This window comes from Podarcis filfolensis (genome assembly GCF_964270895.1).
Source record: "Podarcis filfolensis genome assembly, chromosome: 7".
NCBI classification, from domain to species: domain Eukaryota; kingdom Metazoa; phylum Chordata; class Lepidosauria; order Squamata; family Lacertidae; genus Podarcis; species Podarcis filfolensis.
This window is the reverse complement of record NC_139603.1, coordinates 17,107,790-17,135,586: the sequence shown is the minus strand read 5'-3', so window position 1 is coordinate 17,135,586 and position 27,797 is coordinate 17,107,790. Positions and strand designations below refer to the sequence as shown.

Here is a 27,797-nt window from a genome sequence, read left to right as displayed (position 1 = left end):
CATCTCGTCCTCTGTTGTCCCCTTCTCCTTGTGCCCTCCATCTTTCCCAACATCAGGGTCTTTTCCAGGGAGTCTTCTCTTCTCATGAGGTGGTCAAAGTATTGGAGCCTCAGCTTCACAATCTGTCCTTCCAGTGAGCACTAAGGGCTGATTTCCTTAAGAATGGATAGGTTTGTTCTTCTTGCAGTCCATGGGACTCTCCAGAGTCTCCTCCAGCACCATAATTCAAAAGTATCAATTCTTTGTGGTCCAGCTCTCACTTCCATACATCACTACTGAGAAAACCATAGCTTTTACTATACGGACCAGTCAGTAGGAACCTTATTATAGAAAATAACATTGAACTATTTTTCCCCCATTTGTGACTGAAAAGGGGCCTAAATGAGATCCACAAAAAAGTACTGCAAAATAGATAAGGAATAATATGATTATTCATGGGTACTGAAAGGGATGGAAAATGCTGGTGATCGGGCTGTATTCCTTGAAGCAAATGCCATCCATACGGTGAAATTTGGATGGGTGCCTTATGACTAGGGTCTCATTCTTTCCAGCTTGCTCATATACAAAAGTAGAACACTGTGATCATTTTTGACATTATATGCCATTGCTGGAGATTTTGGAAGGAAGATCTTAGGTCCTTGCTTGGGGATTGAATTCCCTGGTGTACTGCTCTTGTTTCTATACTTAGCTTGAAATCCAACAGAGCAAAAGTACCGTGTGTGCGCAAAAAGAAAATGATGAATTAGGCTTCCAGAGCTAAGGCATGTCATATAACCATGAGGTATGAAGAAAAGGAAAAGGAAACTATAAATGTTGTAAAATAGTTCATTTCTGGAGACTGTCATTTGGCGAATGTGATGAATGAGTGTTAAGGACTTTGGGATAGAGTTGAAAGAAAGCTTTGTTTGAGCATTATTTTTCCTCACTAAGTAGCATGAGATAGAGAAGTGACCTTTAGGAAACAACCTTGTCTTTTTAGGATGTTTGTTCCAGATGGACCCTAGAACTTTTAAGCTTGGTTTGGTCAGTGGGAATGTGTGGAGCTGCCATTGGCCTTGTGGCTTGACAGAGGATCATGTAAAAGTGCCAGTTGCATGAACTGATTCTGCATAGTACCCGCATCTGGTCTACATATATAGTCACAACTCTTTTACTGATATTAAGTAGCCAAAGCAGGGATGGCAAAAAGAAATATTCATTGCCAGCCTCTGCAGCATTTCTATGAATTGTAGAATTGTAGAAGTGGAAGGACATTGAGGATCATCTAGTCCAGGCATCCCCAAACTCGGTCCTTCAGCTGTTTTGGGACTACAACTCCCATCATCCCTAGCTAACAGGACCAGTGGTCAGGGATGATGGGAAGTGTAGTCCCAAAACAGCTGGAAGGCTGAGTATAGGGGTGCCTGATCTAGTCCAACCCCCTGCAGTGCAGGAATGGCAGCCGAAGAATTCATGAGATATGGCCAGTCAACCTCTATTTTTTTTTAAAAAAGCCAGTCCACCACCTTTCAAGGTAATCCATTCAATTGTCAAACAGCTCTTATTTGGTGGTGTTACTTGATTCCATGTGCCCAAATATATCAAATGCCGTTTGAAGTAACAGAAAATGGTTTGAGAAAGCACTGAGAGATAAGGAAAACCAATACATAAATACTTGTACAAAGGCTGGTGTAAAGGAGACATATATTTAAAATTGTCACCTGGACTGAAATATAGAATGAGTTGACATGTATAAGTTAATCTATAGATACAACACCATGCTTTTCTTTGACATCTTCTTTTCAAATTCAAACTATACGTTGCATGTTTATGAGAATGATCAGATTCACAGAAACACTGAATGACATAGTTCCTTTCTTTCTCGTGCCGGGTATAGGGCGCTATATAAATTCAATAAATAATAATTTATTTTGAGTTGACACTGATAAATTATAAAAGTATAAGTAGAATATATCTTTGGCTGTATTCCTGTGTACCTGAATACACATAATTAATAATAACTTGATTGAGTCTAAATGTTCATAATCAAGTGAAAAGCTAGTGGGTTGTTGTTTTTTCCTTCCTAGTACTTTGCACAATTATTATCCCATTGCTTCTATTAGCCACATAAACGCTTTGGATGGAAAACTTGCATTGTAATAGTATAAAGTCACCATGTAATGATTCATTTGTTTTTAGAGTGGTGTTAACTATGTCAGTAATCACTTGTTTATCTGAAACCACCTAGTGTTTGCAACTGAGGCAAGGAAGGATTTTCTTGTGGCTTTCATCAAGTGTCTGACAGCCTCCTGACTTACTAGTAAGCTTGCATTATGCCTATATGGAGGAGAACACATCTGGACTGAAAGTAATGTGGGGATGTTGACATCAGTGTGAAGACAGTCTCCTCTCTACGCACATAAACTGGGAAGTTGAGCGTGATCAGGGAGGAAACTGAGGAGGCAGAGAGAAACTGCAAAAGAAGCTGAAAGAAAAGACAAATGTGATAGAATGAAGAAAAGTCATAAAGTAGAAAAGGACAGAGTTTGCTGACCTGGTTCAGGAGCTCGATTTCCCCATCAAGACTTCACTAAAAGTTTAACAGAGATAAATCTGTGAGGTCATTCTTTTAAAGAACTCTGCTCATTGAAAAATGAGTGTTATGAGTGAATGTCTGGAATCTTGTGGGTTCTAGTCAAGACTTGATCACAGAGATCTTCACGGCAGGTTTAAGGACTGCTACTTCATGATCGTGGAATCTCGAGTTTGGCTTCAGATGCATGAAGCTTTGGCTGTGCAGCTGTCAGGTATAATGGATTTCATTTGCTTGGTAACAAAACTTTCCAACTCCTGTGGTAAAGTCACCGAGAAAACAATAACTGCAGAACTCTTCAATCTTTCATATCTTTTCAAGGAGCAATATCATGAAATGAAGCTAATAAAAAGTAATATTAGAATCATCTTCCTGAATTATATTTTTTTCCTGTATTTTTTCTTCCCCAAAGATATCCTTTGTCCAATGTTATACTAAATATAATTACTGGGACCTGTTATTAAACCCAGAAGGCAAAAAAGTGGGGAAGCTTTTGTGGGGGGGAGTGTTATTTAAGCTTCCACAGTTCCACATTTTTCTCCCCTTATTTGTATAAAGTTAATTTTTATGGTGTTAAGGAATGACACTTTGCAGACATAATACCTACCCATTCACAGCTGCATGCAACTCTTTCTGTTTGTATGACCTATTCCAGTAAACAAGAGCAGCAAGGAGAATGCAGGAATACATCCAGGTGTGGGTTGTATGAAATTGCTGAGTAAGGTTTGACTTGTAGAAATTTGAGTACAGATTTAGAATTTACCCTAGTTGTTGCAGATAGCATATGGCACCTGCTTTCATAACGGTGTGGTCCCTGAAAGCAAATAAATACATGCATGAGTCAACTGGTTGTGTAAATGTCTCTCTCTCTCTGTGTGTGCACATTACACAGAAGGCTCTTATTATTTCCAATATTCTAATATTGTAGGCGACCAAACCCTTCCCACCTTTAGAGCAGTGTGCAGGTATATTTAATGTAGTGGCAATACCTTTCCATTTGCATGCTAATTTTGCAGCTGATGTTTGATCCCGAACTTCAATTCCTGGTTGAGATCTGATCTTTCACTACATTATTCAAAAGCTGAAAATGTGACATGTTTCAAAATGTCATTGGTGAGAACTTTAAAGTTCATGCTAACTGGCTTCTGCTTCATTATATATTTTTCCCCTGCTTGAACTTTTTTTCTTTATATGTATAACATTTTCTTCCCCGCTTATTAATGCTCATCTAGGTCACAGCAGCAGGGGAGAGATACAAAAGGAAGTACTGAAGATATCAGCCCTTTACCATTTTGCTCCTTTGAGTATGAAAATGGGTCTCCAAATGATGTTTAGGTCTTGTCAAATCCTATGATCTCCTGTGCGATTTGTAAGCGGGTCCAGTGCCCTGTTCAAAACTGCCTGCTTCAGCACTGTGTCTTCCTCTTTATCTCAGTGGAGACCCTGCGTATCAGTAAAGCTTTGATATATTCTTTTGTTTCTTTCTTCCACCTTCTTGTAAATTTGCAGGAGCCAGGATTATTTATACACACATCTAGCCTGCACAAATCGATGGAAAATTCTTTGTCTAGAAGATAAACCTGTATGTCCAATTCATCACTCAGGTTTCGCCAGGTATCAGGCACATTTTGCACCTGGCCAAAAAGTTGTATTGAAAAATATGACTTCTGAGCCATCTGGCCCAATAATGGCAACTAGGCATCCCATTTTGGTGACTGTAACCCTGGTTTAAGGATCCGTTTGTCACCTAGCTTATATATCTATGTTTCTAACATGGGTCCAATTAAAATAGGTTGTCCTCTCATTAGAATGCTCATTCCCTTGATGTAGCCTTCATAGGATGCTATTTTGTTTCTTCTGACATCCAAGTTGGTCAAAATCTGAGTTGAGACCTATAGTCACTATGGTGCTGTTTTCCCACCTAAGTGGTTTAAATATATCTGTCTCTCATCAACATACACAATTGTTTTTTCCTTTTTTTCTGCCATCCATTCATGATGCCACAGTTGTCTTATGATGCAGTCTTCTGCGTTCTCTTCTATCAGATTTACTACAAAGAATTAAACTGTCGGTATCAGATCCAGACACATACTATGTCAAGCAGGGTATATAGAAGCTCTTCAGTTACTTGTGACCAAAGTATTGAACATACCCACAAAAAATATTCTAAACTAAAATGTGCCTTTGTGGCTGTGAAGTTAGTTAGGCCAGGCATAGGCAAACTCCGGCCCTCCAGTTGTTTGGGACTACAATTCCCATCATCCCTAGCTAACAGGACGAGTGGTCAGGGATGATGGGAATTTTAGTCCCAAACATCTGGAGGGCTGGAGTTTGCCTATGCCTGAGTTAAGCCATATCTATATCTATCTATCTATCTATCTATCTATCTATCTATCATCTATCTATCATCTATCTATCTATCTATCTATCTATCTATCTATCTAATCTATCTATCTATCATCTATCATCTACCATCTACCATCTACCTATCTATCATCTATAATCTGTCTACAAACTATCTATCATCTATCTATCTATATCTATCTATATCATCTATCTATCATCTATCTATCTATCTATCTATCTATCTATCTATCTATCTATCATCTATCTATCTATATCTATCTATCTATCTATCATCTAAAACATTGTAGACTGCAATTCTATGGGCGGGGGAAAATCAAAATGGATGCCATCAATTATACATTTATACAAGCCCCATAAGCACGGGATGCCTTTGTCCGGTGGCGCTGTGGCCCATAGATTGCAGCAAAATACTGGGCAAGGTTTTGCTCAGTATCCTCTCTGTGTGATGAGCTCATGGGAAAAAGCTGTCCCATGAGTCATTGCTTCAGAAGGGAGGGGAAAGCCTTTATAAGGCGGCTTCCTCTGGAGCTCACAACCATTTTGTTTTGAGAGCTTCCTGCCTGCCCACCCTCGGGTTAGAGCCTTCACTGAGCAATTTTGGGTCACTGGTTGACAGGGCTGGAAATGATCCCCCCCAGCCTGACTGACACTTGGTTGAGTCCCTCCCCCCGCTCTTTCCCTCAGTGAAATTATGACTTTCCTTTGTTAGGCGGAAGAACATTGTATGAGGGTTGAAATAGCATTGGTCAGGATCAACATAGTATAGGGGGACACATAAGGGGCCTGAGGGGAAGATTGACCACGGCAAACCCAAGCTTGTGTTCAGTATCTGCCTGGTTGGAATCGGCACCCTGGTCCCCTTGGCTTGCACAATGGGCAAGGTTCAACATGGGCCACCTTCCATTGTACAGGCTTGGAGTGATCCAAACCCAGCAGATCCATTCCATCAACATGGGACTTGTGGAATGATGAACTGATCCTGGGACCCAATGCCATGCCAACCTTTGCCCTGCCTCCTGCTGTCAAAGATTTGGCCTGATTTTATCCCATCACCATTGTGCAGTCTGGTTATTTTGCTGCTCTCATGGGTCACATAATGCGTCTGCCTAGGCAATAAAAACCATGCAAAAATGTGTAACACCACAGGACATTAGCTAACAATTAAAAATATGTTTTCTTCATTGTCTACATAAGACAATGCTTTGGGAGTCTGCTCGCTCCCAATAGTCCCTATATATTTGTGAATAAACATATATTCTAAGGAGGTCGCAACACAAAGGAAACAAAATGCAGTAGTGATTTTCACAGCTTGGGGAAGTGGTGATAACTGCTTTATAGGCTTGCCTTAGGTTGTAAAAGCTACCATGAAAATATATTAAGTGAATTTTAAAATAGGTTTGTAATATATTGAAACAGTCTAAGATCCTAAAATACTTGTTAACAGAAACAAAGAGTTGGTACCAAAGAGTTTACAGATGGAAGTATATATAGTACACACAATACTGGACAAATGCTAAATTACCTAGTGTTTAAGAATAGATATTTTGAAGTTTTAGGATGTAACAATTATTTCCAAATTAACATGCTATGCGCAAGTAGCTGAAGAAAGACAAAGAATAGGTTATTTTCTTATTTAACTGACTCCTTTCATCATGTGCAGGTATTCTATCCAGCATGTAATCCACAATCACTTTCATATTACTATAGGAAAATGCACATTCAGGCTTCAACCCTATACATACTTCCATGGGAGTAAGCCCCCTAGAACTCCACGGGGTTTACTTTTGAGTAGACAGTGTATAAGGCGATTTTGTAAAAGGAAATTGTAAAGCATCTTATGAAAAATTAAGCTTTTCATCTGCTTGCGTCCGTAAATAATGGACTTATTGTTTGCTTCTGCTTCTTAAACAATCAAGATGTAAAAACCAGAGAACAGCAATAAAAACATGCTGTGAGTGCAGTTGGAATTTTTCATATCCTGTCAGTGAAAATCAAGGTGACCCAAGATTGAGAGATTGTAGGTTTTGTGTACTCTTCAAGGTGTTGTTTCCTCCCCACAACCATTTTCCCCCTTATTGTTCCACTGATGTGTCAAATTGAGTACTGTATGTTGGGGAGGAGTGCTAACACTTGAATCAGAGCTGCAAGGTCTTTTATTTTCTTCTTAGATCTTCCATATAGATGTCATGCTGCTACTTGATGCGCTTGAGAGGAGTACAGCAGTTTAAGGAAATAAATATTGCCAGAAATCAGAGCATGTTAGACTTCCGCAAAGACCAAAGTAAAGAGGAGAAGGCCAAAGTCTAGGTTTCATGACCTAATTATAATAGCTTCTTTTTTAAACCACGGATAGAAATGTGCTAAAAGGAAATGATATTTCAAAAGGGTGAGTTGAATACACATGAGCTCAAGCAAATGGTATTGGCTCCTCCTGAAGGGGGTATGGAGGAAGGAATGCATTTTTAGAAGGGATGTCACAAGGGTTTGTTCAAGCCAGAGTTGGAAAAGATCTCTAGGGGTTTAGAAGACCTCTTCCCCAAAGGGAGGCAAATATCCCAACCCTCAGATTTTCTCTCCATTTTCATTCAAAATCCAAGCATCAGGCGAGGCAGACTTCCTCACTTCGTACTGATTGAAAAGGTTAATTGGGAGGGAAGGGTCTGCTCAGTCAAGAAGACGATAATAGCAATGCAGCAGTGGTTGTGTTTGATCATTGTCCCCATTTTGTTTTCTCCTGTGTTTTTGCATCTTTGTGCAAGTGAGGCATGGCTGGCAGATAGATGAAGGTGAGCAGAGGGCTCTGTCAAATTTGTTCAATGGAAAATGAAATCTTTTTGCTGCTGCTTGTGTAGCCTCAAGGAGAACACGGAGCCCTTGACCAAACACTGTTGCCTTGTCCTCCTTTCAGAGAAATCAGTTTTTTTTTCCTCCAAAGGAAGCACCTGACATCTAGCAATAACTTTGGGGGGGGGGGTTGTGTCAAGATGTCCTCTTGTACCAGTATTCAGGTGGCAGCTTTCTCTCACAACCAGTTTGTGCTATAATGCTAAACTGCAAAGTGGGGGGTGGGATTTGGTTCCTTATGAAGGTTGTTTAGAGAAAGCATTTGTGCGAATTTTCACAGTGGCTACAGAATTAGAAATTTCCTGTTAAACTATAGCAAGCTGTTAGGCTAAGAGAGTGGGACTACAAACCACATGATGCAAGGTGACTGTCAGTGAAGACTGTCAATGGAAGAACATCTAATGAAAAGGTACCAGAGCAAACTAAGCAAGCTGACATTTTTTTTTTTAAAAAAAGCAGACTTTTCCATAGAAATCCATTCCTTTGGAACAGGAAAACAGGTTTCAAAATACAAAAAAAAAAAAGGGGGGGGAGAATTTCTCATAATAATGTTGTGCATCTTTAGAGTCTTGAATCTGGGGGGCTAAATGTCTTAAGTTCAGGGGTAGGAAATCCTTTGGCCTCCAGATGTTATTGGACATCAAGCTCAGCTAACATGACCAACAGTTAGGGATGCAACATCTGGAAAGCCATAGATGCCAAATCGATGTTTTAGCTGATAAAACTATCAATGGCGAAGCAGATTACTTCAAAATTTTGCAGCAGCTGGTATTTACGAGCAGTAAATAAATAAAACACTATATTTCCCACTATTTGATTCTTTTAAATAATTCATCATATGACTTCTGACATTTTGCAGTAGGCTTTATGGTGTTTTCATGTCTTGAAATCTGGATCAGTGGTGCAGGTCAGGATACTGGATAATGCTGTGATAGGAGTTGGTGCCTCGTCTAGAACACGCTGCCAACCACATTTCTTTTTAATCAGTTCAGTTATAGTGTCCGTTCAGAGGTTTTGCAAAGATTTAACACTCCTCAGTCTGACTTCTCATAGATGAATGTGTGAGCTGCAGGATGGTCCTCCAAAGTTTGAAAATTAATGTTCAGCAGCACCAATGCATTCCTAACAGCTGGAAGAAGGCTTAGTAGCTGAAAAAAGCCAGGACACAATCCAAAGAAGCAAGTAGAGGACCTTATGCATTATATCTTGCACTGCCCCTTATACAGTGGTACCTCAGATTAAGTACTTAATTCGTTCCAGAGGTCCGTTCTTAACCTGAAACTGTTCTTAACCTGAAGCACCACTTTAGCTAATGGGGCCTCCTGCTGCCACTGTGCTGCCGGAGCACTGTTCTCATCCTGAAGCAAAGTTCTTAACCTGAGGTACTATTTCTGGGTTAGCGGAGTCTGTAACCTGAAGCATATGTAACCTGAAACGTATGTAACCTGAGGTACCACTGTATAATGAAGCAAGAGAAAGATTTTTAGCACCTATAATGACAAGGTCCCCTGGCCAAAACCCCTCTGACATAATTTTATATCTCCTTCCAGACACAGATAAGTATGTGACCTGGCGTGTAGCACTCTTTGCAACTGCCACTAGGAAAATTAGAGCAAATTATATAGCCAAGGTAGCCACCAACTGTAAAGGAGATGAATTTATTTGACCCTATCTACATCAAGCTATATTCTATCTTTATCACCCAACTCCAAATATAATTGCACATTGTATTAATTAACATTATTTTTAATATATTAGTGGCCATGTGATCATTTTAGCTTATAATTTTTATTGTTTAATGTCTTAACTTGTATATTAAGGTACTTTTATAGCTCTGTTTAGAGTAGGTAATGTCTTGATAATATAAATGTTTTAAGTTTTTTGTGTCAATTCAGTATATTTTCTTTTAATTGTTGAATGATTCTGTGTACATTGCGGCAGCCTTTGGCTATGTGCAATAAAACTGACTGAGTGTTCAGGTTTCCAGCCACTCCATCCCAATTCCTTCTTTCTGTGCTCTTCCTTCCAAAAGCCAGTCAGCTTTACGGTGGCCAAGTTTGCAGATGATACTGAACGGTTCAGAGTCCTTTTAACAAAAAAGAGATGGTGAAGATCCTACAAGCAGAGTCAATGGGTAGTAAAATGGCAGATGCAATTCACTGTAAACAAGCACAAAAAATGGTGCATATCAGGGCAAAAAACAACAACACCCCCAAAAACGCCACCAGTTTCACATGTATACCCACAGGGTCTGAATTGGCAGTGACAGGCCAGGAATGCAACCTTTGAGTCATAGTGGATAGCTCAATGGTCAACTCAATGTGTGGCAGCTGTGAAAAAGGCAAATTCCATGCTAGTGATCATTAGGAAAGGAACTGAAAACAAAACTGCCAATGTCATAATGCCATTATGCAAATCTATGGTGAAACTGAATTTGGAATACTGTGTACACTTCTGGTCACCTCAACTCATAAGGGCTATTGCAGAGTTTTAAAAGGTTCTGAAAAAGGCAGCTGAAATTATTAAGGGGGTGGAGCAACTCCTCTTTGAGGAAAGGTTATTTTTGTGACTTTTTAGCTGAGAGAAAAGGCGAGTAAGATGATAGAATGATAGAAGCTTATAAAAGTATTCATAGCATGCAGAAAGTGGGTGGTGACAAGTTTTTTTTCCTCCCTCTCATATTACTTGAGTTTGTGGACATCCGTTTTAGCTGAATGTTGGAAGATTCAGTATAGAATCACATTCAGCACAGTTGTCCACACAGGTGACAATGATTGCCTCCAAATTGGATGGCTTTAAAAGAGGATTTTTTTTGGGGGGGGAGGATCATGGAGGACAAGGATAACAATGCCTACCAGCAATCATGGGTATGTTCTACCTCCACTGTCAGAGGCAGTATGATATTGTTAGAATTCCTGCTCCATGATTGCAGTCATGGGTTTGTTGTCTTTCACATGACGGTATATGTATTGACTCCACAGAGTGGGAAGTGACGGAAACAGGATGTTTGCGTTACTGTGTTCCGTGAAGTGGGACTATGGTCCTTTGTTCTTTTTCTCTTTGCTGTCTGATGCTAGAAAGAGAGGGAGCCATCTTGCAGTGCTCCGTTTGTGTTTATATGTAAATAAAGTAGATTAGCCAAAATGCTGAGTTGCTGAGGTCTGTCACGCAAGGTGCGCAAACTCTGCGGATCCCGAAGTGTGCCAGTGTCTGTTTGCATCGGTCACTGTGATGTTCAGGCAGAAGAAAGCTTTTGAAGCTCCCAAATGATTGACCAGGAGGGAGGGAATATGCCAGTCAGGCATGTGTCTCTACCAGGGTCCTACTCGAGTGTAGGCTGAACTCCTGACAACCACTTCCTGGGAATCATAGGAGGGCATAGTACTGCTGCGCTCATGTTCTGCTCGCACGTTTCCCACAGGTATTTGGTTGGCCACTGTGAAAACAAGATGCCAGCCTCATGGCTCTTGTTAGGCTCTTGTTATGTTCTCCCTGAGCTTACAAAGTCCACAATGAGCTTTTTTGGGGTTCCTTCTCTCCCATTTGGTGTATTTTTGCTATTCATTTTTTTCCTTAATGCAAGTTTCACCAACCCTTCTAATATCTCCTCCTTGTGAGAGGATGGCTACGTAAGGACTCGCATTCAGACAAATGTCCGCCGTTGGTATTTGTGATATTACACCACCAGTGGACATGACTTTGCTCCTGCAAAATTAATGCTCAGCATACAGGCAGCTTACATGGAAGTCATAAAAAGACTTGTGTGTTTGCTATTGGTGTGTGGAAAGTGTGGATAGAAGCCTCTCAGAATAGTAGAACATGCAGTGATGTAATGAAGCTGGATAGTCCAAACCATGTAACTATCAGGGGACTTCTGTGCCACAAGGTATACTAATGATCTCTAGCGCAGATGGCTGGTTTTTCTTTTGTTAAGTATTAGACAAATTAATGAGTAAGCCTCTGAGTTGTTAATGGAACTTCCATGTAGATCTGAATACCAGGCTCTTGAGGCATACCATAGGGGGAAAACTCTAATTTAGGGTCAAACTAGATGTGACACCATTCATGCAATTAGCAATTCTTCCTGAACCAGACCCCCTCCCTCCAGGCATTCTGTCTGCATCGAGAGAACAGCTCCAATCGCTGTGCTAAAAGAATATTTATACAATTGCTAGTCGTGGGTATGGGTTCCTGTCCAGTTTTGCTCTATGAATCCCTTCTTGTCTGAGACATCTGGCTGTTTTTTGTTGGAAACAGAATGTTGAATTAGTGCTCTGATCCACTAATACAGTTATTATCCTCTGAAATGCAAAAGCCCTGATGCAGAATGAATTCCCTTCAGTAACCGGATAGAGAGGGGCATTTATCTGTAAAAAAAACACATCCAGACCATTCAGTGGGCCTTAGATGCCCATCAGAGTGCAGATGGAGTAGCATATCCTTGCCATATTGGCTGTGGTCAAGCGAACCTGCTTATGCATGCCACTGGCCTTTTTTGCTGGATCCAGGGAAACACTTTTGCCTTCTAGATTCAAATCGGAATGCTGTGAATGTGTGTTGTCGATCTTTGCAATATTTTAGTGCTTACATTTCCAGTCTTGGCAGGTAGAAATGAAAAATAATGGGGAGGGGAGGAGAGTTAAGTGGTCATTTTCAAACGTCAGAAAAGTTTTGGTTCACTTAGCATCTGAGCTCTGGGTTGAAGGTTCAGATCACTGCTTTGGTTACCCTTGACTTTAACTGGCTGAGAGAGAATGAGAAAAATAGACCACAAATGAATCACAGTCTTAAATTGTCGGGCATTTTGCCAGCAGCTGAGCTATTAAAGCTAGCTTTCCCATCAACGCTTAAGCAACAGGTTTTTGAGAAGTCAGCTTTAAGAGGACAGCTAAAGTTAGATAAAGGGCTTTATTGCTTAAGCCCCAACTAATGAGCTCTTGAGTGTTTTAAGGCCATTTTGCCAATCATTCTCTACTTTTTCGCGCGCACACACACTGCAGTAATTAAGGATCTGTTTACATTTCAGCTGCAGACCTAAAATGTTATAACTCAAACACATTGTGTGTGTGTGTGTGTGTGTGTGTGTGTGTGTGTGTGTGTTGGGGTGAGGCAGATGGGGAATACTCAGCTGTGCTGTTACTGTGAGAATTCAGAGTACTATTTATCACCTGAAAAAGGTATCCCAGTGATTGCTTTCTGCCACATGCCCTTCTCCACACATTAAGATCTGCAAAGTCAGCCTTGTTCCATGTCTTTCTTTCTTTCTTTCTTTCTTTCTTTCTTTCTTTCTTTCTTTCTTTCTTTCTTATTTATTTATTTATTTATTTATTTTAATCAACTTATTTAATTATCTATTTTAATTCCATCTGCAAAGTCAGGGAGCATAGCTTTGGGACAGTGGTACCCACTCTGTGGAGTACCCTCCCTAGACAGCCTTCAACTTTATTTCCTCCTCTTATACCCATCCCTCTGGCATCCCTTTCCTGCCTATTGGATTCAAATCCTCCTTCATAATATCTCTACCCCACCCTACTCCCATCCTGAGCTATTGCTGGTTTACTTTTAACTTCTAAAAAGGGGAAGAGGCAGCATGGAAATGTTTTAGTAAATTAATAAATAAATCCTGCCTTGTCCTTCATGTTATGACAGCTCACATCCAAACACTATCAGAGGTGCCATCACCGTAGACTCCCTCAATACATCACAGTGCCTGTGAAATGTTCTCTTCCAGGTTTTTTGTTCTCTCAGCCTCTGTTTCTTCCTGTTAACAGCTGGGAGCAAATCCAGCTGTGATAGATACAGCTCTGCATATATATATATATATATATATATATATATATATATATATATATATTTCCATACAATTGCACAGTATATGCACTTGTTCTCTTTCCCTTTCCCAGTTCTGCTTTAGTGAATTGATTCATTCTTGCCCAATTTCTGTGTCCTTGCTTTACATTGCTCCATTTCCACTTTCCAAAACTGTTTCAGTAGTTGATCCCCTCCCTAAACGTCTTGCCAACATTTATAAATTTCTTCATTCTAGTCTGATGGTTTGTTTGCTTTTGTAATGTACCTGGTCTCAACTGCTATGGGTGGGTAATAGTATATTAAAAATAGTATATTGTAAGACCCTCCCCACCTCAATAAAAGAAAAATAAAAATCCAGAGATCCTGTTACTGTATTTTTCGCTCTATAAGACGCACCAGACCACAAGACACACCTAGTTTTTGGAGGAGGAAAACAAGAAAAAAAATATTCTGAATCTCAGAAGCCAGAACAGCAAGAGGGATCGCTACACAGTGAAAACAGCAATCCGTCTTGCCGTTGTGGCTTCTGGGATAGCTGCACAGCCTGCATTCGCTCCATAAGACGCACACACATTTCTCCTTACTTTTTAGGAGGGAAAAAGTGAGTCTTATAGAGCAAAAATTACAGTATATCCTACAAGACTTCCAATAGTCATGAATAACTTTGTCTCCTGCTTTCTTTAGAACTTAGACACCATTATTGTTTTCCAGGATTGGATTTTAAATATAACTATTAATCCTTTCCCATCATTTCACATTCTTCCTGCCTTCTGAAAAATTTACCTCCCCAGCTCTAAATGTAGCTTATGTCACAGCTGCACATTCCACTGGTGCACTGAGGAGGGGTGGGGGGAAACTGACAATGCAACAGCCCCAAACCACCTAGTGAGTACATGTTCCACTGTCAAGAAGTTGCTTTTCAATAACATATAACATACAAGTCCAACCCTGTGTTCTGTCTTGTAAGGAAGGGTTACCAGACTTCCCTGTTTCCTGGGGACAGTCCCCAGATTTGCGAATAAGTCCCTGGACAAATTCAATGCCTGGAATGTCCCCGGATTTCATCTAATGTCCCCAGGAAACGCAGCAGCGGCAGTCTCAGCAGCCCGGAGCAGTTGGCTCTGGCTGGCTTCAGGAGCTGCTCGGAAGTCCCCATATGATGGTGGTACAGGGGCTCTAAGATGCAGCTTCCGGGCTGCCTCCACCTTCCCAACTAAGCTGTGAAGGGAGGCTTCATGCAGCCCCCCAACTCCTAATTGCATACAAGCAGGAGTGGGGCGGGGATCTCTCAGCTTCACACTGCCTATCAGCACTTGTGTGCAAGCAGGAGGGGGCAGGGATCTCCCAGTTGGGAAACAGGAAGCCTCCCTTCCCAGCTGAGGAATCCCAGCCCCCTTCTGCTAGCACGCAAGTAGGAATGGGATTGGGGCTGCTCTGATGGGAAGGGAGGCATTGCACTGCCTGAGAGATCCCTGCCCCCTCCTGCTTGCATGCAAGTAGGAGTTGGGATGGGGCTGCTCCAAAACTCAGTGTGAAGTCTCACTTCCCAGCTGAGGGACCCCTGCCCCCTCCTGCTTGCACGCAAGTAGGACTGGGATTGGGACTGCTCCAATGGCAAGGGAGGCATTGTGCTGCCCAAGCCTCACTGCCGCTGCTCTCAGCCCTCCTCCTTCGCCTTCCATGCCTGACCCAGCACACAGCACTTCCCCACCACCACTGAAGAATAACTCAGGGGCTGCCCAGGCTCATGGAGAAAGGAGATAGAAGCCTCAGAGGAAGGGTAAACATGGCGGTGGAGGTCAAGGAGGCGGCGGTCACCCCTCTGCCACCGCCATCGCTGCAGCATCAATGTTCCGAACGTGTAGTATGTATGTATGTATGTATGTATGTATTTATTTATTTATTTATTTATTTATTTATTTATTTATTTATTTATTTATTTATTGTGTCCCCGGATTCATTGAAAAAACAAACAAACTGGTAACCTTATTGTAAGGTATCTGGGCAAATGAATGGGTTGCACAGAGCAATATGAATACATAAGCACTTAATGAAATATGGGTGCATCTTGTTTGTTGTTTTGGTTTTTCAATGAGGCATCAATTTGCTTCATTTGTAGCTGATAGCATTCTTTAGTCTAGTTTATGGCATCTTTGATAATGACAGAATCCTGATTTCAAATGTTAGGTTTGGACAACGCACTCCTGGCTTCAAGAGTGTGAATGCAGACCCTCCAAGTGTCCCCATTTTCCAGGGACAGTCCCATATTTACAGAAGCCATCCCGGTTTCTAATTTGATCCCAGAATGTCCTGCTTTTCCTTAGGAAATCCCTATTTTCATTGGGAAAATGTTGCCCCCCGAGCCAAGGAGATAAGTAACTATACAACCTTTAGAAGACATCTGAAGGCAGCCTTGCATAGGGAAGTTTTAAAATGTTTGATGTTTTATTCTGTTTTTATATTTGTTGGAAGCTTCCCAGAGTGGCTGGGGTAAAATAATAATAATAATAATAATAATAATAATAATAATAATAATAATAGAATAGGACACCCCTATTTTCATTGGAGAAGTCTTGGAGAGTATGGGGAATGTGGCTGCAGAAAGTGAGGCAAACCAGCCAGTTGACACTGTATGACTGTTATGTCGTGTGGACCCTGGAAGTGTCTTGCTGCCGTCTGACCAGACAGGTGAGCTCCGAAGCCCTCTGAAACCCCAGCTGATTTACAGTTCATCTTGGCCTTTGTGCTTTCCTGGTTGCAAAGCTTCATTTAGTTTGCATCACGATGCTAGAGTTGGGTCCCTGGGAATCCATTAGAGTCTCACTGCTTCGCTAAGCCGGAACCAGTATACTCTAATGAGTTTCAGCAGCACAAGAAGAACTTTATCCCTCCCTTCCGGTACCCCTCCATCAACTTATTTAATTATTTATTTTAATTCCAACCTGCAGCAACACAAGAGATATGGAACTCATTTTGCAAGGGTTCCCTGGAGATAAAAAAGAAAAGTTGGCTCAGTAGTAGCATATGTTCTTTGTTGCAAAGGGGGGGGGGAGACCCCATCATGCACACATGCACACACAACTCCAAAAACCACAGGTATTATCAATGGTAGAATTAGAAATCTTAAGCAGTTTGAACTGCTGTGCTCCTTCAGAGGCAGAATACATGCAATAAAATTGATCAAGCAGCATAAACACAGAGAGACCTCATTCAAGAAATAATTATCAAGGAACAACAGAAATCCTATGTGTAGACTGTTCCATAAAAAGGGGAAAGAAAGATCATAAATGGATTCTCAAGACCTTCCTCAAAGAGACAGTTGCCTATATAATATTTATTTCTTCTTCTTAGCAGGGTCACAGATGCCCATTCACAAGAAGTATCTTAGTGAACAAGGAAAAGAAGCAACCACTGAAAGATCAAAACGTGGAGTTGAGAAGGAACGTTTGGGCTTGGATTTGTCTAATGGAATGTTGGTTACATGTGGAGTGAAGCAACGGTATTCAGTGTAAGCTTGTTCTTCATGCTGACACCCAAACACGGTGAGTACAATGCAGATGTGGGTCACTTCCAGATGACCTGTTTGTTTAGCTTTCATCCTGATTTGCTTGCACAAAGTTTTGGGGAGGTCAGAGAGTGTTGGCTGCTTACTGAGCTCATGCTGTTGTGCACCCACAGGATGTGGCAAAAGAACAATTAGATATCTCCATCCCCATCAGATCAGCAGTATAGCGTAGGCAGAAAAATGTTGCTGCTCTCCTCCAATGGGCAACTGGCTAATTACATACTGCAGTATAAAGGATCTGAGGGAGCAATGGGATGTATGTCCTCATGCCAATGCGAAGCATGCAGATGTGGGAACTGAAAGTCCTGTAGCATCTTCCTTTTGAGATGAGCAAGGCAAACACACAAACCTGCCAAAATGCAAATGCAATGCACTCTACGTGGGGCTACCTTTGAAGGTGACCCGGAAACTACAACTAATCCAGAATGTGGCAGCTAGACTGGTGACTGGGAGCAGCCGCCGAGACACTATAATACCGGTCTTGAAAGACCTACATTGGCTCCCAGTGCATTTCCGAGCACAATTCAAAGTGTTGGTGCTGACCCTTAAAGCCCTAAATGGCCTTGGTCCAGTATATCTGAAGGAGCGACTCCACCCCCATCCTTCTACCCGGACACTGAGGTCCAGTGCCAAGGGCCTTCTGGCGGTTCCCTCACTGCGAGAAGCCAAGTTACAGAGAACCAGGCAGAGGGCCTTCTCGGTAGTGGCGCCCTCCCTGTGGAACACCCTCCCACCAGATGTCAAAGAGAACAACTACCAGACTTTTAGAAAACTTCTGAAGGCAGCCCTGTTTAGGGAAGCTTTTAATGTTTGATGTATTACAGTATTTTAATATTTTTTGGGAGGCCGCCCAGAGTGGCTGGGGAAGCCCAGCCAGATGGGCGGGGTATAAATTATTATTATTATTATTATTATTATTATTATTATTATTATTCATAAATTACTATAGATGGTATCTGCCGCCAACGAAGAATGCTGCCTTAAAATTGTGACTGTAACTGTATTTGCTTTTGTTTCTATGTTATCTTTTAGTGCAAGAATAACCTTTCTTTGTATACATTGTGTTTGCTTTCCCCTTATGCCCTCTCTTACATGCACACACTCATACAGTGGTACCTTGGGTTACAAACACTTTGGGTTACAGACTCCGATAACCCGGAAATAGTACCTTGGGTTAAGAACTTTACCTCAGGATGAGAACAGAAATCACGCGCCGGCAGCAGCAGGAGGCCCCATTAGCTAAAGTGGTACCCCAGGTTAAGAATGGTTTCAGGTTAAGAACGGACCTCCGGAACGAATTAAGTACGTAACCAGAGGTACCACTGTACCGTGTTTTCCTGCACTTAAGATTTGCAGTTGTATAGTTGTTGTTTCTGCCAATGTTTTTAAGAGTCAAATTGCAGCTGGTTGTCTGAATCTTTGGTCACATGTCACTGTTATTAGAGTGACTACAGGGTTTTTTTTCTTTCCATTCTAATGACTGGTTGTGCCCTAAGAGATAAGTCCACTGACTTTAGTCACACTCCTTTTATATTCCTTTGTGTTCCTCTACCCATTAATATATGTTGGAATTGAGAGTTCGCAAACAGGTATACCCCTTTCTCAGCTTTTTTTCGGGGGGGGAGGGCAGGGGGTTAATGCCTAGCATTATGGAATTCTAATCTTGTGGGAATGTAGGAGATTAGAGGAGGAGCTATGTGTTTGCCTGAACTAGGGCAAACTTGGTTATTGTCATAAACTTTTGTCTGCAGCTCATGGCAGTACTTTGACTCAATGCCACAATCTCTATCAGCCACATATCTTCCGAACTGAGCTTGCAAATCAAAGTCAGTTTTTTGTTTTTTTTTGCAACAGAAGAGGAAAACAACTTTTTGAGTGCACTATTCTGCAATACTAGCTGAATACCAATGACATTGTATATATGCATGCCCCCAAAATCTGGAAAAACCCCAGTGACCATGCCACTATAATATTGGTAGGTGCATAAAATCCCTCTGTCTCTCAGGCAGGAACCTCAATACTCAGCCTAAAATAGCAGAAAGAAGCAGATCAGCCAGCTCTTGAACTATCAGCCAAGCATGCGTATTATAGCAATTGTTTCATTGTACAATACTTCTAAGATTGTGTTTATTCACCTGTCTGTTCACCTATTCACGTATTACACCTGTATAGTGGTAACGCAGCTGCCAAATTGCTCCATTTTGCAACCAGACCAATTTTAGCACACATTGAAGTAAACACAAAGGAGGGAGGGGAAGAGAGTATCCTCAAACTGCTATAAAAATGTGATCTGTCCATAACACAAAGCAATCAGACAAAAGCTTTACTGGTATAATGGTCTTTGAATGCACCACATAGTGATAATTGAGCTTATTCATTTGAATCTGTTCATGGATGGAAAGGTGGATGAGAGAAACAAATCTGAAACTTTGTGGGTGCAAAGCTACTGCAAAGGGGTGATTTGGAGAGGGGGAAATATGAGTGAGGAAAGGGTTACTTATCCACCCATCTTGTGCTTCTACATTCCCAGGAGCCTCTTCTGGTAGTAGTTTCCCCAAATACTGTAACATGTCTTTGTACCTTTCTATTTGGCACCTGCAGATGATGCAGGCATATCACAAGGTGGCAATTACAAGTCTAAGTGTGGCTCAGCACAAGGCAAGGCACATCAGAACCATGGATAGCTCCCAGTGATTCCTGCTGGCTGATGTGTGAAAAGACAAAGTCATCAGTTTTCAGAAGGGTTAAGAAGCATGGCAGGGCATTCCCTTCCAGTGACTCCACCACTTTGAGAGAACTTAAAAGCAGGGATGGGGAACTACTGCACCTCTAGCTGTCGCTGAATTACAACTCCCATTAGCCTCAGCAACCATGGCCAATGGCCAGGGATGATGGGAGTTGTAGTTCAGCAATTTATGGAGGGCCCAAAGTTCCCCAAACCTGATTTAAAAGGTCCAAAACTGATTCTGCAGTTGCATGGTCTTGTCTAGGTGTGGAGCAAGAGAAGTACAGGGGGGTCATCCTCACAGACTGACAATGATGGGAGAGTAGTGTCTTCAGGCTGGGACAACGTAGAAGGCAGTGCTGAGTGGGATAACTGGTAAGTGATATCAGTCCAAGTCCTTGGGGCCCTAACGTTTTGCTCGTAGTGTGTTTCTCTCTGACATATGTTCTGTAGGTGTACCTGCTTGTATGAGGTGTCTGGCAATAAATGTGCACTGGGAGGACTCCGGATTGTGGTGGCAGGTGGATCCCACCACATATTTCAGCACATTCACTAGACTGTGATATCAGACGTAATGTGCATACAAAGTATGTTGCTCAGCTTGTCAATGTTATCAGGATCCCTCAAACATTCAGTCAAACTGTGTTGGTTGTCTGAAAAGGACTTAGGTCCAAAGGCATGTGGAGTAACTGGAGTACGAGTTGTCCTAGGACACTTCGTATAGGTCTACTGTCTATGTGAATTTCTGTATACATTTCTATCGATTGTAATAGAGCTGTACAATAATTATTATTTTCTGTCTTCTTGCTGCACAACATGGTTAGGTTTCATGCCTAATGATATCAAGTGTGAGTGGGAAAAACATGTGATTGGAAACTCATGCATCATATAACCATACTTGTTATCAGGGAAGCCATGGCTGGTGCTGCAGACCTTAGACTGGGGACTGTGACAGTGAGGCCCAGGTGCACTTCTTGCATCACCAGAGCAGTTTGTTGGTAGTAGAGTTTAGATCCTTGCTCCTCTGCAGCAGCAGCACCATCTAGATCAGCCTTTCTTAACTTGTGGATCCCCAGATGTTGTTGAACCACAACTCCCATCACCCCTTGCTAGCAAGGCCAGAGCTCAGGGATGATGGGAGTTGTAGTCCAATAATATCTGGGGACCCACAGGTTGAGAACCACTGATCTAGACGGTCAGAGGGCATACTGCAACTTTTCAGCCCAGCAAAATCACATGACACGAAGAGTTGCTAACACATCACTACTGACTTTGGTCTGTTTCCTCTGGAAAACTTGCCAGGGTCTACTGAACTGCTTTCCTGTCTCCATGTTACTAGCTCTGATGTTGCCTCTGTGTAATTTGTGATCCGGCACATGAAAGAAGAAGATGTAGATTATCTATTAAGCCTTGTTTGTCCAAGAGAACTGGAACTGAATGGTGTCTCTTCCATGGCGTTTTGTAGAAGTTAATATCAAGTGTACATATTCTATTTGTTCTTGGCTTAGGGAGAAGTAATTTTGTGTTGGTTGTGCAAAAGGAAAAGGAAAGTAGAACAGCTGAATTATTTAAGATCTTCTCACCCATGCAGTGATTGAAATAACTCCCATTCGTAACCTTTGAGTGCTGCTGGTTTTATTATTGATAATAATATGTTGACTATTTATTGGAAAAAGGATAGGGAGATGTGACTGAGCCCTTGCTCTTCTCATCTCAGATGTAATACTGGTTTCAAATGATTAAGTGATCTAGGTTAATACAGTATTTTGTGTTCCCTGGAAAGCAGATCACATGCAATCAATATTGCTAGCTTCATCTTTAGTTTAAGCCTCCCTCCCACCCAATACAGCAGTGAGCCACAGACTTGTGAAGTCGTGGTCAAGTCTTAGCAGGAACAATCCTATAAGACTAATTATGTGGAAAAAATACCTTTTTTTGTAGGGCAGTTGTCAGAGGGATGGTTGTTGTGTGTGAAGTGGCACAAGCAAATATATACAGATGTAGATCCAGATAATTATTTTTTCCTCTTTCCTTTTGGCGGAAGCTCTTGCGCCAAAATTATGTTGTAACTTGTTTTGTATTGGAAAAATCTGTGCATCTCTGGGGGTGTTTTGCTCCTTAATTAGCAGTAGGCAGAAAAGGACTGAGCTGGTGTTTGCTCTCTGCCCTGTTGCTGCCTGATGGAACTGTACTTGGATGCGGTACAAACACTGCAAAAGCGCCTCATGTTCCAGTGGGAATCTTCATTTTGAAGCATGTGTACAGAACAAGAGAGAAAAATTCATAAGCCATGCTGGAACTGGGGCACTTTGAGGCCTGCATATTCCTGTGACTTGTCTTACTCGTTTTCATGAACCTGACCAGGAGTACCCTGGAAAGATGAGTTTCTTCAAACTTCGTTCCAGTGGGTATTGAGTATATTATACCATTCCCCTTCTTTTGTCACATTAGATTGTTAAACAATTCACTACGAAGGGCAGAGGTGTGATTACCATAAGATAATGGCACCCATGGGTGTAGGAGGCCTGCGCATGACAACCTGTTTCCTGCAGCAGTTGCTTTTGCTAGATTTTAAGGCATCTCTGTGTGTGTGTGTTTGCAGGAAGACAAGAGTATTATGCTCTTTCTTTCCCAACTCTCGTCTCTCTCTCCAGAATATTGGCATCTTTCTTCTCCTGCCAAGCACACACACACAAAAACAACACACTTCCATAATTTTCTCTCAGAAATGTCTGTTTCCTAGAAGTACTCAGCAACCTGGCATCAGAGAGAGGGGGGGACATACAGTGTGTTTGGGGTCTGAAAGGTGGGGATGTCATACCCCCCCAAAAAAGCTACCACCTCCCCTTATCACCATTGAGTTGTTTTCAACACAGTTGCCAATCCCTCACCCTCCCTGATTTCTTACAGGAGCTTTTGATTAGTACAGATCCATGACATTATTGTGGTTGACGTTCTAGTAAATACAGTTCTCAGAATTACAAAATGCCTTCCACACAGTGGTTGTTTTTTTCTTTTCCTTTCCAATACATACATATATACGTGTGTGTGTGTGTGTGTGTGTGTGTGTGTGTGTGTGTGTACGACTTCTCTTTTCCCAACCAGGTGCTGTGTATGTTTGTCTATGTGTGTGCATGTAATAATCATTTTCCTGTTGTATTGGAGTAGGGAGCAGTAGCATAGTCTTACACAAGCGTCTGCAAACTTTTTCAGCAGGGGGCTGGTCCACTGTCCCTCAGACCTTGTGGGGGGCCGGACTATATTTTGAAGGGGAAAAATGAATGAATTCCTATGCCACACAAATAACCCAGAGATGCCTTTAAAATAAAAGGGCACATTCTAATCATGTAAAAACAGGCTGATTCCCGGACTGTCCGTGGGCCGGATTTAGAAGGCGATTGGGCCGGATCCGCTGCTAAGACCAACTCCAACCCAGAAAGCCTGCCCTTTCCCCAAAAAAATGCTTCATGAAAAAGAAACAGTGCTCTGCATGCATTCTCTGTGTATTAATACTCAAAACATTCCAGTGCAGGAAATTTGTGTCCCAGGATCTGAGTCTCTCTCTCTCTCCCCCCATGTGCCCTAACAAGTATGATTTGTCAGCAGGAACTAGCAGAACTATATTTTTTGTGACATAGGACGATGGGATGGCCAAGGAGTCATATCCTGGTGGCAAGGGCGAAGGGTCTAATCTGCACCAAGTGAGCTGCAAATCAATTCACAGGCCCAGCAAGACAAGATCACTCAAATAACAAGGTGTTCACAAGTGCTTGCGATTCGCCGGGCATGATTTTATAGACCTCAGCCATATTGTGCTAATGTGGAAAGTGTGATACATCCCAGGGTATTTGTTCTGAGTGTCTCTGCACTTTCCCTAGCACTACTAATCTCTCTTGAGATGGAATGGCATGAACTGCACTCATGGGAGCGTGATTAGAAAGCAGCCTACTTGACAAGGTTCGTGAAGAATGCACGAGATAAGGAAATTGTATTAGCTGGCCCGAGCTGCAGGGCTCTGGATGGGTTATAAATTTTCATAAATAAAACATAAAATAAATTTCCTGTATCAAAGCTTCGCACACTTGCAAGATATTGTGCTAGTCCGCTCTTGCCATCTGCACCTATTGAAACACTACACTAATTTTAAGATGCATAAACACACACAGTTTCTATAAAAGGTTAAAAAGAATGTTGGATGCTGCAGGGCATTCTCTTGGCAGAACCTGTTAATGCGGTAATAAGTACATCATTACTGCAGGTCAAAAATCTGAAATTACTGTTCTTAGTGATGTGATAAAGTGTTTTTTCTCCCCTCTCTCTCTTTCTCCTTTTCTTTCCAATAGGTATAAAATGTGTGGCTCCAACAGTCAATTGTGAAGATCACAGAATAAACCCCAGCCTCTTCCTCACTTTGCTTTTCATGATGTAAATGAACCCAGTCTCTGACCAATGAGGAGCTGAACCATGGACAGGCTAAAAGAAACTTTCTGGACTGTTTTGTTAAATCAGTTATTTCCTTCTTCCATGGGAGCCTACTAACGGATTATAGCGGGAAGGCAAAAGAGGTGAAAGGGGAAGAAAACACCTTGAACTGGAAAGCGATCCTACAATGAGAATTACGAGCACATCTTGTATCTGCCCAGTCCTAGTTTGTCTCTGTTTTGTGCAGAGGTGTTGTGGAACTGCACATCATGGCTCCATCAAGGTGACCAGAAACCAAACCAAACATATAGAGGGGGAAACGGAAGTTCACCATCGTCCCAAACGTGGATGGGTTTGGAACCAGTTCTTTGTTTTAGAAGAGCACTTTGGACCAGATCCTCAGTATGTTGGAAAGGTAACAAGCATCTTTTCTTTTTGCAAATGTTGTATGTGCTGCAAACAATCTAACACTCTGTCGGCCCTCAAACAGTTGGGGCACACAGTTATCAGAACAACAAGAAACAACTGCTTATTAAACTAATATCCAGTTTGTTAAGAGCATTCATAACATGTATGAAACCTATAAAACATAATATACTTAGCAAATATATAACATTTTTCTTAAAAAGCTTACATCTCCTCTACACACACATGTATGTAACCAGTTTCACCAATTATTAGCTTCCCAGTTATCTTCCCATATGTACACCCAAATTTACATTTCCTGGATGTGTTGACTTGGAAATCCTCTGCAATAGGTCACAGAAAGAGCGTTTCCAATTTCTCAAATGGGGGGAGGGTGGCAAAAATATATTAGTTCAAACATACTTATTTGAAATGAGTAACATGTTTATTTGACTACAGTATCCATGACCTCCCAGTCTATACTCAGAAAGAAATGGGGATTGGAGATTATATTGTGTGACCAAGGAGGCATTGCACTGGAATACAATGTAGATTTATTGAGGGTTGGGTAGGCTTGTGTCTCACAGGACCTATTTTCTTTTTTTTTTTTATGAGAACACAATAGTTCAAAGTATCAGAAGCGAGTGTAAAATTCCTGCCTGGTCATCAGTTCCAGATCTACTGTGGGCTTGATTCATGACTATCATGAACTCATTTTGGAAAGAATGACTGAGGAATATTTTTAAAAAATCCTAGCTAGATGTTTAGACATTTTGCATGCTATTCTTGGGTGGAAAAGAGTTTCACTTTGATCGCATCAAGCTTTCATTTTACTCCCTTCTTGATTTGCAATATGCAGTGTATACATTCATATATGTGTCAAAACAGGGCTGGGGGAGCTGTGGCCCTGCAGATATAGTTGGGTTAGAGTTTTCAGCATACCCAACAATTAACCAAGATGCCTGGAACTGATGGAAGTTGGAGTTCAGTAACATGTTGCATGGGCAGGTCCCCATCCTTGTGTTCTAATGTGAAAGGTAGTAGACCTTAAAGCTGTTATGTCTCTTCCATGATATCTGTGAGTGATTGTGTGAATATATACATAGTATATTGTGCCTTTCTGGAACTGAATTGACTATCCAGAACTGTGTAGTATGTTTGCTTATGACACTCTACCCAAATTGTACTTAGCAATCTTCCTCCATTTATTGTGGGACATCTTTTAGGAAGCTGTTGCTTCCTGCTGATGGGAAGGCAACATCTAACAATGCAACCAGTGCTATTTTTCTAAGGTGAGGTGCTGGAACTCACCACAAATGCCTCCCTTGTTCTCTTATAACGGCAATGGTGCCCACCTGAGAGGTGCCAGAACTGAGTTCCAGTGAGTTCCAGCTGGAAAAAAAGCCCTGCATGCAACATTATGTAGATAATGCTTATTGCAGATGCTGCAGCCACATGAATCTTGCTGAAATTTCAGAGGAGGACAATCTGGGGTTGAGTCTATAATAAGAAAATAATGAGCAGTATTTAATAAAGGTTATGAATAAAGAACAGAAATAAAGTTAAGGAAATTGTTGGGTTCATTGTAGCTACTTTTATGCATATATCTGTTTTATACAAATCTGTTGATTTTAGCATATAAATTTATTTATACTTTGGGGCTTATAACTCTGCATTTTGTTTTATAATAGTTCTGTGGTTTATTTGGACTTGGCAGGAATATAAGCAATTAGGAAATACAAGGTAGTTTTCAGAACTCAGTAATGTTATTGAAAATACTGTGAAGGAGAAGAGCTGGTGTACAAGTAGATAATAAATATATCAGCTAAGTTTATTCCAATGTTAATTATACTAGAAACATTTAGAACAAACGTAGGGGATTGTGTATGACAGGGGTAGCCAACATGTTGCTCCAACACTGTTGCTGAGCTACAAATCCCAGCATCCCAGCAATTTACAGTGGTACCTCGGGTTACATATGCTTCAGGTTACATAAGCTTCAGGTTACAGACTCCACTAACCCAGAAATAGTGCTTCAGGTTAAGAACTTTGCTTCAGGATGAGAACATAAATCGTGCTCCGGCGGTGCGGCAGCAGCAGGAGGCCCCATTAGCTAAAGTGGTGCTTCAGGATAAGAACAGTTTCAGGTTAAGAACGGACCTCCGGAACGAATTAAGTACTTAACCTGAGGTATTACTGTATTTGTATGCTGCCTTTCCATAGCATACCATACTCAAAACAGTTTACACAATTCACTTACAAGACTTAGCTTACTGTTTATAACTATATATTTTTTTTGCTAATTAAAAATACTGTAATAAACATACAATAAAATCAGAGTCCACTGATAATCCATCATAAATTCTAATAATAACAATAATAACCTAATCCAGATAACAGAAAAATAATACATCTTCAATGCTAAGTCTTAATCCAAGCAGCAGCCCCTGAATAAAATCCTATTCTGAAGATTTCTAGGCATCCTGAGCAGCAGAATTAGCCTTTGTGCTTTGATTCAGCCAAAGCGCAACCATCTCAGGCCAGGTGGGAACAGGCCAGACAAAGCAGGAAGCAGGTGTTGCAGAACTCATGATGAGAAGGTCATTAACAATTGAGGCACCACAGGTCCCCACCCCTGCTTTAACCCAATGGCTTAGAGACCAAGGGCCTCCTGAGCTCAGTCATCTGGAGGACATCCTGTCTAACTACCTCTAATATACAGTTACAGAAAGGTAGCCGTGTTGGTCTGCCATAGTCAAAACAAAAAAAAATTTTTTGTTTACAAGCTATAAGGAACACCATTTCAGACAAAACCACAGCGGACTTTGCCACCAAACTCTGCCAATTTGTCCTTACCCACAACAACTTCAAATTCGGTGATGACCTGTTCCTTCAGATCAGCGGCACAGCAATGGGCACCCGCATGGCCCCACAGTATGCCAACATCTTCATGGCAGATTTAGAACAACGTTTCCTAAACTCCTACCCACTCAAACCTCTCTTGTACCTGCGATACATTGACGATATTTTTATCATCTGGACACATGGTCAACAGACCCTGGACACCTTCCACCAGAAATTCAATG

General features: G+C 41.4%; 1 protein-coding gene across 6 annotated transcripts in view; it reads left to right on the top strand.

The window, feature by feature from the left end:
* CDH18 (cadherin 18) overlaps positions 1 to 27,797 on the top strand; it is a 614,393-nt gene that overhangs the window by 387,297 nt on the left and 199,299 nt on the right. For 4 of the 6 annotated variants that reach the window (XM_083623830.1, XM_083623832.1, XM_083623831.1 and 1 more), the window contains 2 exons: positions 16,946 to 17,136; positions 24,228 to 24,721. In XM_083623830.1, the coding sequence (XP_083479956.1) occupies positions 24,494 to 24,721 (228 nt within the window). In that variant the 5' untranslated portion in view covers positions 16,946 to 17,136; positions 24,228 to 24,493. The remainder of the gene's footprint in view (positions 1 to 16,945; positions 17,137 to 24,227; positions 24,722 to 27,797) is intronic. The other 2 variants (XM_083623834.1, XM_083623835.1) reach the window with 2 other exon arrangements.